The sequence below is a fragment of the Scyliorhinus torazame genome, chromosome 6 (assembly GCF_047496885.1).
Source record: "Scyliorhinus torazame isolate Kashiwa2021f chromosome 6, sScyTor2.1, whole genome shotgun sequence".
NCBI lineage: Eukaryota > Metazoa > Chordata > Chondrichthyes > Carcharhiniformes > Scyliorhinidae > Scyliorhinus > Scyliorhinus torazame.
The window spans coordinates 166817767-166830264 of NC_092712.1; the positions used below are offsets into that span (position 1 = coordinate 166817767).

At 49.2% G+C, this 12498-nt stretch overlaps 1 protein-coding gene across 1 annotated transcript in view; it reads left to right on the plus strand.

Moving 5' to 3' along the window:
• slc25a13 (solute carrier family 25 member 13) overlaps positions 1-12498 on the plus strand; it is a 470724-nt gene that overhangs the window by 99587 nt on the left and 358639 nt on the right. Inside the window, exon 2 of the mRNA XM_072510240.1 lies at positions 7758-7900. Within this exon, the coding sequence (XP_072366341.1) occupies positions 7791-7900 (110 nt within the window). The 5' untranslated portion in view covers positions 7758-7790. The remainder of the gene's footprint in view (positions 1-7757; positions 7901-12498) is intronic.

Here is a 12498-nt window from a genome sequence, read left to right on the forward strand (position 1 = left end):
TTGCCCTCCCCGACCCATACCCCGGAAATCACTCTATCCTGGATCCCCTGTGTCGGGCTCGTTCCCTTACAGGACGCTATCTCCAGCCTCTTCCATGCCGGCCCCTCTCCCTCCCTCATCCACTTACAAACCATCGCCACGTTGGCGGCCCAATGGTAGTCGTCCAGATTCGGCAAAGCCAGTCCCCCTCTGTCCCTGCTGCGCTGCAGGAACCCCCTCTTTACGCTCGGGGTCTTCCCTGCCCCCACGAAACTCATAACGCTCCTGTCCATTTTCTTGAAAAAGGCCTTAGTGATCAGAATGGGGAGACATTGAAACACAAAAAGCGAACCTTGGGAGGGCACTCGATGTTCCTCTCCCCTTCTAACCACCCCCCTCCATTTCTTAGAGTCTCTCAACGCTATGGCCAGTGGTTCAATTGCCATCGTGAACAGTAATGGGGACAGGGGGCACCCTGCCTTGTTCCCCTATGTAACCGAAAATACTCCGATCTTTGCCGGTTTGTGACTACACTTGCCACTGGGGCCCCATATAGGAGTCTGACCCAACTGACAAACCCCTCCCTGAACCCAAACCTCCTCAACACCTCCCATAGATACTCCCACTCTACCCTATCGAATGCCTTCTCTGCATCCATCGCCACCACTATCTCTGCCTCCCCCTCCGCTGGGGGCATCATTATCACCCCCAACAGCCGTCGCACGTTGACATTCAGTTGTCTCCCCTTTACAAACCCTGTCTGGTCTTGATGCACCACCCCCGGGACACAATCCTCGTCGCCAGCACTTTTGCCAGCAGCTTGGCGTCTACGTTCAGGAGTGAGATAGGCCTATATGACCCGCATTGCAGCGGATCTTTGTCCCGTTTCAGGATTAGTGATATCGTCGCCTCCGACATTGTCGGGGGTAGTGTCCCCCCTTCTCTGGCCTCGTTAAAGATTCTCGCCAGCAGCGGGGCCAACAAGTCCACATATTTCCTATAAAATTCCACCGGGAACCCGTCTGGTCCCGGGGCCTTCCCTGCCTGCATGTTCCCCAGCCCTTTAGTCACCTCATCCACCTCAATTGGCGCCCCCAGACCTGCCACCACCTGCTCTTCCACCCTCGGGAACCTGAGTTGGTCCAGAAACTGTTGCATTTCCTCTTTTCCCTCCGGGGGTTGGGACCTATATAGCCTCTCATAAAAGGTCTTAAACACCTCATTTACCTTCCCTGCTCCCCGCTCCGTAGTTCCCGTTTCATCCCTGACTCCCCCAATTTCCCTCGCCGCTATCCTCTTGCGAAGTTGGTGGGCCAGCAGCCGGCTCGCCTTTTCCCCATATTCGTATCTCATCCCCTGTGCCTTCCTCCACTGTGCCTCTGCCTTTCCTGTGGTCAGCAGGTCAAACTCTGTCTGAAGTCTTCGCCTCTCTATATAGTCCTTCGTCCGGGGCCTCCGCATATCTTTTATCCACCCTCAAAATCTCCCCCACTAATCTCCCTTTCTTTGCCCTCTTTTTTTCTCCTTGTAAGCCCTAATGGAGATCAACTCTCCCCTAACCACCACCTTCAGCGCTACCCATACTACCCCCACCTGGAACTCACCATCATCATTGGCCTCCAGGTACCTCTCAATACATCCCCGCACCCTTCCACAGACCCCCTCATCCGCCAATAGTCCCACATCCAGTTGCCAGAGTGGGTGCTGCTCCCTCTCCTCTCCTAATTCCAGATCGACCCATTGCGGGGCATTGTCTGAAACGGCTATGGCCAAATACTCCGTTCCTGCCACCTTCGAGATCAGTGCCCTGCTCAAAACGAAGAAATCAAAATCTATTCTAGAGTATACCTTGTGGACATGGGAGAAAAAGGAGAACTCTTTGGCCAATGGCCTAGCAAATCTCCACGGATCCACTCCCCCCATTTGCTCCATGAACCCCCTAAGCACCTTGGCTGCTGCCGGCCTTCTTCCGGTCCTGGATCTAGACCGATCTAGCCCTGGATCCAGCACAGTGTTGAAGTCTCTCCCCCCCCCCCCCCCCCCCCCATTACCAGGCTTCCCACCTCCAGGTCCGGGATACGTCCCAGCATCCGCTTCATAAATCCCGCGTCATCCCAGTTCGGGGCATATACATTCACCAGCACGACCTCCTTTCCCTGCAATCTACCACTCACCATCACATATCTACCCCAGTTGTCCACCTCTATATTCCTGGCCTCGAACGACACCCGTTTCCCCACCAATATCGCCACCCCCCTATTTTTCGCGTCCAACCCTGAGTGGAACACCTGTCCCACCCATCCTTTCCTTAACTTAACCTGATCCGCCACCTTCAGATGCGTCTCCTGAAGCATGACCACATCTGCCTTCAGTCTTTTTAAGTGCGCGAACACTCAGGCCCTCTTAATCGGCCCATTTAGGCCTCTCACATTCCACGTGATCAGTCGGATTGCGACCCCCCCCCCCGCCCCCACCGACTAGCCATCCCCTGTTCTGGGCCAGCCCCCCGTCCGGGTCCCGCGCACCCAGGCGGCGCCCTCCCGTCCTGACCACCTCTTCTCTTGCCAGCTCACACTCGCTCCCAGCAGCAGCAACCCAGTTGATTTCCCCCCCCCCCCCCCCCCCCTGCTAGATCCCCATCTAGCATGGTTACTCCCCCCATGATGCTTCCGAAAGTCAGCTAACTCTAACTGACCCCGGCTTCCCCCGTTCTCTCCTTGACCCCCCCCTGTGCGTGGGACTCCCTTCCTGCGCCTATCTTCCCGCCATCATCTCCCTAGCGCAGGAAAAACCCCGCGCTTTCCTGGATCGGCCCCGCCCCCCATGGCGCAGCTCCCCCATCCCCCCCCTCCCCCCCAGTCCTTTTTTCCCACCGGCGCCCACATTTCTCAGTGTCCCTCCATCAAGAGGAGAAAAAATCCCCATCTATCGTCTCGATACTATGAACCTCCCATTCCCCAATTTACATTTCTGTACATCAACCTCGTTGTCTCCCCCCCCCCCCCCCAACATCAGTCCCTCAGTTCTGATCCAGTTTCTCTTCTTGGATGAAGGTCCATTCCTCATCCGACGTTTCAAAGTAGTAGTGCTTGCCCTGGTGCGTGACCCACAATCGCGCCGGCTGCAGCATCCCAAATTTTATTTTCTTCCTGTGAAGCACCACCTTGGCCCGATTAAAGCTCGCCCTCCTTTTCGCCACCTCCGCGCTCCAGTCCTGATACACTCGTATCACCGCATTCTCCCACCTGCTACTCCGTACCTTCTTGGCCCAGCTCAAGACAGCCTCTCTGTCAGTGAAGCGGTGAAATCTCACCACTATCGCCCTTGGTAGTTCTCCAGCCTTTGGTCTTCTCACAAGGACCCGGTGAGCCCCTTCCACCTCCAGGGGGCCCGAGGGGGCCTCAGCTCCCATTAGCGTGTGGAGCATCGTGCTCACTTAAGCCCCAACGTCAGCTCCCTCCATTCCTTCGGGGAGACCCAGAATCCAGAGGTTCTTCCTCCTCGAGCTGTTCTCCAGGACTTCGAGCCTTTCAATACACCTCTTATGTAGCGCCTCATGCGTCTCCGTTTTTACCACTAGGCCCTGTATCTCATCCTCGTTTTCGGCTGCCTTTGTCTTCACCCCACGGAGCTCTATCGCCTGGGCCTTTTGTGTTTCTTTTAGCCCATCGATTGCCAATAACATCGGCGCCAGCACCTCCTTCTTTAGTTCCTCCACACACCGTCGGAGGAATTCCTGCTGGTCCGGGCCCCATGTCGTCTGGGCTCCATCCGCCGCCATCTTGCTTCTTCCTTCTCTTCTCTGCCGCTGCTCCAGAGGATCCTTCGCAATCTGGCCACTACCACCGGTCCTTTCCATACACACCCGGTGGGACACCTTCCTTCGTCACCCCACACTGGGTTTGGTCCGAAAGGATTTCCGTTGGGGCTCCCGAAAAGAGCCCAAGAGTCCGTTAGAACGGGAGCTGCCGAAACGTGTGGCTTAGCAGTGCCGCAACCGGAAGTCGTGATTGAAGTATTATATGATTTTTAAGTTGATTTAAAAAAAAAAAATCTTTATTGTCACAGGTAGGCATACATTAACACTGCAATGAAGTTACTGTGAAAAACCCTAGTCGCCACATTCCGGCACCTTTTTGGGTAAACTGAGGGAGAATTCAGAATGTCCAATTTTTCTAACAGCACGTCTTTCGGGACTTGTGGGAGGAAACCGGAGCACCCGGAGGAAACCCATGCAGATACGGGGAGAACGTGCAGACTCCACACAGACAGTGACCCAAGCTGGGAATCAAACCTGGGACCCTGGAGCTGTGAACCAACAGTGCTAAACACTGTGCTATTGTGTGATGGAAAAGACAATAAGCAATCCAGAGTAAAAATAAATACTGAGGGGAAGGACACATTCAATAGGGCGAGAACAAACCTGACCCAGGTAAACTGGAATCAAAGATTATTACACAAGGGGCATGATCTAACCAAATGAGAACTATGTCCCACAGCGAGCACTTTCAGCCATGTGTTTCCCAGCGCTTGCAACGCCGAGAACACAATGCCATCTAATGCGATTCTGGTTAGATACGGGGTCATAATAGGGAACGCGTGACCAAGGCCGTACTTAGTTCCGTTTCCTGCACTGAGGAACCCTGTTCAACAGTACGCCTTAGTGCAGGAAGAATTTGGGACACTACTTTTAAATGGCATCCAGACCTCTCGAGCCCTCGATGCGATGTTTTGCGCGGCGGTGATTGCGTCAGGGAGTGGTTTCAAGGGCCACGTAAGGGGCTCGAGAGATCGGGACGCCATTTAAAAACTATGTCCCTGCACTGAGGAGTTCAGGCAAGTCGAGTTTCTCAGCGCAGAAAACGGGGCAAAGCAGCCTTGTTGTGGTGTTCCCCGCTGAGGCCCCATATCTAACCCGAGTTATGTTGGATAGCGTTAACGCCGTGAATGCCAGGAAATGCGACTAAATGTGCTCGCTATGGGACATGGTTCTCATTTGATTAGATCGCGCCCCTTGTGTAATAACTGTTGTGGCACCTTATCAAATATCTTTTCGAAATCCAAATACACTGGGCGGGATTCTCTGATCCTGAGGCTAAGTGTTGACGCCGTTGTAAACGCCGCCGCGTTTCTCGACGGCGCCAACATGGCCTCAGGAGCAGCAATTCTGACCCCTACAGGGAACCAGCACGGCACTGGAGTGACCCAATCCGCTCCAGCTGCCGATTCCCGGTGTCAGATGTGTGCCGCGAGTCTGCGCATACGCAGTGGGACCGGCGCCAATGCGCGTATGCGCACTGGCTCCCATCTCCACGCCAGCCCCGACGCAACATGGCATAGGGCGACAGGTGCCGGCGCGGAACAAAAGAGGCCCCCAGCCCGAGAGGCCGGCCCGCCGATCGGTAGGCCCCGATCGCGGGCCAGGCCACAGCGGAGGAAGCCCCCAGAATGCATCCACGCCGAGGTCCCGCCAGGTAAGAGCAGGTGTGGACGGCGTTGGCGGGACTCGGCCTTTTTAGCGTGGCCGCTCGGCCCATCCCGTGCTGAGAATCGCCGGGTGGGGGGCCTGTAGAGCGGCCCCCAACCGGGCGCCGCGCCAACCGCGCTGGCGCCGATTCTCCGCTCTCCGGAGAATCGGCGGACCGGAGTCGGAGCAGTGTGGCTTGATTCGCGCCAGTCTCGGCGATTCTCTGGCCCGGTCCCGGGTGAGAGAAGCCCGCTCCCCATATTTGGAGTGGCCGGTTTAGCATAGTGGGCTAAACAGCTAGCTTGTAATGCAGAACAAGACCAGCAACATGGGTTCAATTCCTGTACCGGCCTCCCCGAACATGCACCGGAATGTGGCGACGAGGGGCTTTTCACAGTAACTTCATTGAAGCCTACTTGTGACAATAAGCGATTATTATTATTATTATTATTATTATTATTATTATTATTATTATTAACTAGTTTCTCTTTAACCAGCCTGCTTTTACATCCTTCAAGAAGTCTAATAAATTTGTCAAGCATTATTTCATAAATGATTACGTAAAAATATTTTAGCAATTTTCTTTCTTCTTCAATAATGGATTTCAGCATTTCTCCAGTAATAGATGCGAGGGTAACTGGCCTACAGTTTACTGATACATATCTTCCTTTTCTCTTGAATACAAGTGTTAGATTTGTGGTTTTCCAATCTGCTGGGGCATTTCCAGATTCTCGGGTATTTTGAATAATTGCAACCAATGCATTTACTATCCTTTTAAGACCCAGATGCAGGCCATCAGGTCCAGGGGTCTGTCAGCCTTTAGCCCCATTAGTTTTCCTCCATCAATAGTGATTGTTTTACATTCCTCCCTTGCTTTTTCCCTTTGATTTTCTGCTACTTTTGGGATGCTTTTTTTGTCTTCTAGCGTGAAGACAGATGTTGTAAGTCTCTGCCATTTCCTTTTTTCGTATTATTAATTCCCTAGTCTCGTACTCTTAAGGAAGCAACATTTAATTTGGATACTTTTTTCCTTAGTCTATTTAAAACATAAGAACATAAAGAACTTGGAGCAGGAGTAGGCCATCTGGCCCCTCGAGCCTGCTCGGCCATTCAATGAGATCATGGTTGATCTTTTGTGGACTCAGCTCCACTTTCCGGCCCGAACACCATAACCCTTTATTCCCTTTATTCTTCAAAAAACTATCTATTGTTATCTTAAAAACATTAATGAAGGAGCCTCAACTGCTTCACTGGGCAAGGAATTCCATAGATCACAACCCTTTGGGTGAAGAAGTTTCTCCTAAACTCAGTCCTAAATCTACTTCCCCTTATTTTGAGGCTATGCCCCCTAGTTTTGCTTTCACCTGCCAGTGGAAACAACCTGCCCGCATATATCCTATCTATTCCCTTCATAATTTTATATGTTTCTATAAGATCCCCCCTCATTCTTCTAAATTCCAACGAGTACAGTCCCAGTCTACTCCACTTTTCCTCGTAATCCAACCCCTTCAGCTCTGGGATTAACCTAGTGAATCTCCTCTGCACACCCTCCAGCGCCAGTACATCCTTTCTCAGGTAAGGAGACCAAAACTGAACACAATACTCCAGGTGTGGCCTCGCTAACACCTTATACAATTGCAGCATAACCTCCCTAGTCTTAAACTCCATCCCTCTAGCAATGAAGGACAAAACTCCATTTGCCTTATTAATCACCTATTGCACCTGTAAACCAACTTTTTGCGACTCATGCACTAGCACACCCAGGTCTCTCTGCACAGCAGCATGTTTTAATATTTTATCATTTAAATAATAATCCCTTTTGCTGTTATTCCTACCAAAATGGATAACCTCACATTTGTCAACATTGTATTCCATCTGCCAGACCCTAGCCCATTCACTTAACCTATCCAAATTCCTCTGCAGACTTCCGGTATCCTCTGCACATTTTGCTTTACCACTCATCTTGGTGTCGTCTGCAAACTTGTGTTGCTTCACTGTCGTCTGGTCAAAAACCTGAAACTCCCTTCCTAATTCCACAGCAAGTGGACTGCAGCAGTTCAAGAAGTCAGCTTATGCTCATCACTACCATCTCAAGGGCAATTAGAGCTGAGCAACTTATGTGGACCTAACCAGTGACTCTCCCATGTCTTGAAAGAATTTTTTTTTAATTTAGGAAAAATATGCAAGTGTTATTTATACCGAGGAACCATGTCACGAAATGTTCGTAGTGAGAATAATTTGGGAGTTAAAGCACTTTGCCCAAGCGATATGCATTATTATATAGTAATGAAAAATGATTTGTTCTTTTCAGTATGCAACTGTTGAGAAGAATGGAGAGCGATATATGACATCTGAAGACTTTGTCAGAAGATTTTTGAATTTGCGTAATGGCATGGAATCCAATCCTGAGACCGTGAAGTTGCTTGCAGGTGCAGTGAATCAGTCAAAAACTGGGTAAGCATATTTTTAAACTGGCTAATACCACAGTGCTCCTCCTAACATATATTAATAAATGAATTGTTATAATCCCCAGAGAGACAAATCCCTTTTAAAAAGAGACATACATTTCTTAGCGACTGCTCAAAAGAATCGTACTGTGATATTTCATGTTTTAAGACTTACTGTGTAATGAACAAATTTAAATCAGCACTACTTGAACATTACTTAAGTGGGAGCTGATGTACCAAACTACAAAAAAGGTACTTCTCCCACTAACCAATTAACTCAACTAAAATACTTTATGACCCATTTGTACGTTGCATCATGCTTTCAGCAGAAATGTAGCCTTGTAGATTAAGTCCCACAATCTGCATGCTCGTCTCCCTTCTGCACCAGGGCAAGTTTTCAAATGTCTTTTGAAAGTTCCTTCATTTTGTGTTCTGAGTATCCCTGAACTGACCTCCAGCAGCAATGCCCACCCTGGCTTCTCCATTTCTTGGTTCTTAAATTTCCACAAGCTACAACTCTTTGAACTGAAAAACAGTTCTCCTTGGAATCTCACTCAATGGCTAACACAAAATAGTCTTTTCCTCTGCTTAACAGTAGCAGCTGTTTTGGCCTCTTCTGGTCACTAGTCTCAAAGTCTGTGGTTGGAATTTCTGGCTCACCTGCTGTGTGTTTTTCCCACGGTGGATTTGGTGAACCACTGGCTGCTGGCAACATTTTCCAGTTTTACCAAAGTCTTTGGGCTCTTGCATGACTCACCTGTCCTGCATCCAAGGAATCCTCCGTGGGACTCAGCTTCTGCAGGACTGAAGATCCCGCCAGTGGAATGGCTAAGAAATCTCGCTCTTTTTTCCAGAAAGGCCCAGATGTTCTTCTCTGTTTTATGATGTGAAAACTAGCACTTAATTTCCTATAGATTTTGGCCTGCGTCTCTTTCCCGATGACAGCCAAATAACATGGGCCTGTGTCCAGGCAGAGGTTAGTATGATCTCACCAAACCTATTCTAGTACGTTTCTTTTTTATCGAAAATAAAGGAGATAGTTTAAAACAAAACACACCAATATTGTCAAGTTTCACATTCGCAGCATTATCCTAATTTTGTACACCTTTCAAGAAAGGGACTATAGAAGTTTGTAGCTCAGAAAAAAAACTATTTAACCTATCATGTTCTTTGCTAGAGCACTTTAAAACTTGAGCATTCTAAAATTAATCTCATTGCCTGGACCCTCTGCATAGTCCTGTATCGTCCTCTGCTTCAAATATTTATTCATTTTTCCAGTAAAATGTGCTGTTTGTCTCTGCAGAAGCCATTCTTTGGCAATGCATTATGTTCCCTGTTCCCAAGTAAAATTCAAAGCTGACTCTTTGGTAGACCTAGCCAAATAATCCCACTACCCTGTTTTCTCCCCCATAGCTCTGTGACATATTTTCCTTCAAGTCTTTTGAGAATTGAATTTGTTCCATTGCCTATTTAGGTTTTGCATGCCAGATCACAAAACTTTGTGTAAAAACAAACAAAAAAACAAACAGTTCCTCATGTTGTCTCAGGTTCCTCAGCCTGTCTAATGAAATCTGCTTTCTCCCGTTCCTGATTCATCTGTCGCCGGAACACGTTTTCTCTTTATTTACATTTCCAAAATCATCGAATCTCTACAGTGCAGAAGGAAGCCATTCAGCTCATCGGATCAGCACCGACCCACCAAAAGAACAGCCTACCTAGGCCCACCTAACCATCGGATGCTAAGGGGCAATTAGTATAGCCAATCTCTAGTAGGCCGCTCGCGTTAGTACCAACACCGACCAAACTGGCCTGCTCCTAAAGGACTTAGCTGCTAGATTGGGACTGCAGGTGAGGGAACCAACAAGAACGAAAAACATACCTGACCTCATCTTCCTCATCTTCACCAACCTGCCTGCTGCAGATACATCTGTCCATAGCAATATTGGTAGAAGAGACCACCGCACAGTCCTTGTGGAGACAAAGTCCTGTCATCACGTTGAGGATACCCTCCATCGTGTTGTGTGGCACTACCACTGTGCTAAATGGGATAGACTTCGAACAAATCTACTAACTCAAGACTGGGCATCAATGAGTGGTGTGGGCCATCAACAGCAGCAGAATTGTACAACTGCAATCTGCATCCTCATGGCCCGGCATATCCCCCCACTGAATCATTATCACCAAGCCCTGGTTCAATGAAGAGTGCAGGAGGGCATGCCAGGAACAACACCAGGCATACCTAAAAATTATGTGCTAACCTGGCGAAGCTACAACACAGGACTTATCTGTGTGCCAAACAGCATAAGTAGCAAGTAATAGAATGAGTGAAGCGACTCCACAACAAATACATCAGATCTAAGCTTTGCAGTCCTGCCACATCCAGCCGTGAATGATGGTGGACAATTGAACAACTCGGTAGAGGAGGAGGCTCCACAAATATTCCCATCCTTAATGATGGAGGAGCCCAGCACATCTGTACAAAAGAAAAGGCTGAGGCATTCGCAGTAATCTTCAGCTTGAAGTGCCAAGTGGGTGATCGATCTCGGTCTCCTCCAGAAGCCCTCAGCATCTCAGATGTCAGTCTTTAGCCAATACAATTCACTCCACGTGATATCAAGAAACGGCTGAAGGCACTGGATACTGCAAAGACTATGGGCCCTGACAATATTTTAGCAATAGTACTGAAGACTTGTGCTCCAGAACTTGCTGCCTCCCTAGCCAAGCTGTTCCAGTACAGCGACAACACCTGGCATCTACCTGGCAATGTGGAAAATTGCCCGGGGGGGTGTCCTGTACACAAGAAACAGGACAAATCCAACCCAACCAATTACTGCGCTATCAGTCTACAGTCCATTATCAGCAAAGTGCTAGAAGGAGTCATCAACAGTGCTATCAAGTGGCACTTACTCACCAATAACCTGCTCATGGACGCTCCGTTTGGGTTCTGCCAGGGTCACTCAGCTGCTGATCGCATTACAGCCTTGGTTCCATCAATGACAAAAGTGCTAAATGCCAGAGGTGAGGTGAGAGTGACTGCCCTTGACATCAAGGTAGCATTTGATTGAGTGTGGCATCATAGAGCCCCAGCAAAACTGGAGTCAATGGGAATCAGGGGGAAAACTCTCCGCTGGTTGGAGTCATGCCTGGCACAAAGGAAGATAGTTGTGGTGGTTGGAGGTCAATCATCTCAGCTCCAGGACATCACTGCAGGAGTTCCTCAGTGTCCGAGGCCCAACAATCTTCAGCTGCTTCATCGATGACTTCCCTTCCATCATAAGGTCAGAAGTAGATGTTCGCAGATGACTGCACAATGTTTAGCACCATCTGCGACTCATCAAATAATGAAACCGTCCATGTACAAATGCAGCCAGGCGTGGATAATATCCAGGCTTGAACTGGCAAATGGCAAGTTGCAGTTGTGCCACACAAGTGTCAGGCAATGACCATCTCCTACAAGAGATGATCTAACCATCGCCCCATGATATTCAATGGCATTGCCATTGCTCAATCCCCACTATCAACATCCTGGGGGTTACCATTGATTAGAAAGTGAATTGGACTAGCCATATTAATACTGTAGCTACAAGAGCAGGTCAAACTCACCTCCTGACTCCCCAAAGCCTGTCCACCATGTACAAGGCACAAGTCAGGAGTGTAATGGACTACTCTCCACTTGGATGAGTGCAGCCCCAATAACATGCAAGGAGCTTGATAAAAACCAGGACAAAGCAGCCTGTTTGATTGCTACCCCTTACACAAATATTCAATCCCTCTACCACCGACGAACAGTGGCAGCCGTCTGTATCATCTACAAGATGCACTGCAGGAACTCACCAAGGTTCCTTAGACAGCAACAAACAACAACCTCTACCATCTAGAAGAGCAGGTGCAGCAGATACTTGGGGAAACCCACCATCTGGAGGTTCGCTTCCAAGCCACTCACCACGCTGGCTTGGAAATGTGCCGTTCCTACACTGTCGTTGGGTTAAAATCCTGGAACTCCCTCCCTAACTGCACTGTATCTATACCTTGGGGACTGTTCAAGAAGGCAACTTACCACCACCTTCTGATGGGCAAATAAGGATAGGCAACAAATGCTGGCCTAACCAGTGACACCCACATCCCGTAAATCAATTCAAGAAAAATCCACCTAACCTGCACATCTTTGGACTGCAGGAAGAAACTGGAGCACCCTGAGGAAACCCGGGAAAAATGTGCAAACTTCACACAGACAATTCCCAAGATCAGTATTGAATCCGGGTCCCTGGCGCTGTGAAGCAGCAGTGCTAACCACTATGCCACCGTGCTGTCGCAGTTTCGTAATTTTGAAAAATCCGTTACAATCTTATCCTTTTCTGATCTAAGGAGGGGCGGCATGGTGGCACTGTAATGTGAGCATTGTTGCTTCTCAGCACCAGGGTCCCAGGTTCGATTCCCGGCTTGGGTCACTGTCTGTGTGGAGTCTGCACGTTCTCCCCGTGTCTGCGTGGGTTTCCTCCGGGTGCTCTGGTTTCCTCCCACAAGTCCCAAAAGATGTGTTTGTTAGGTAATTTGGAGTTCTGAATTCTCCCTCTGTGTGCCTGAACAGGCGCCGGAGTGTGGCGA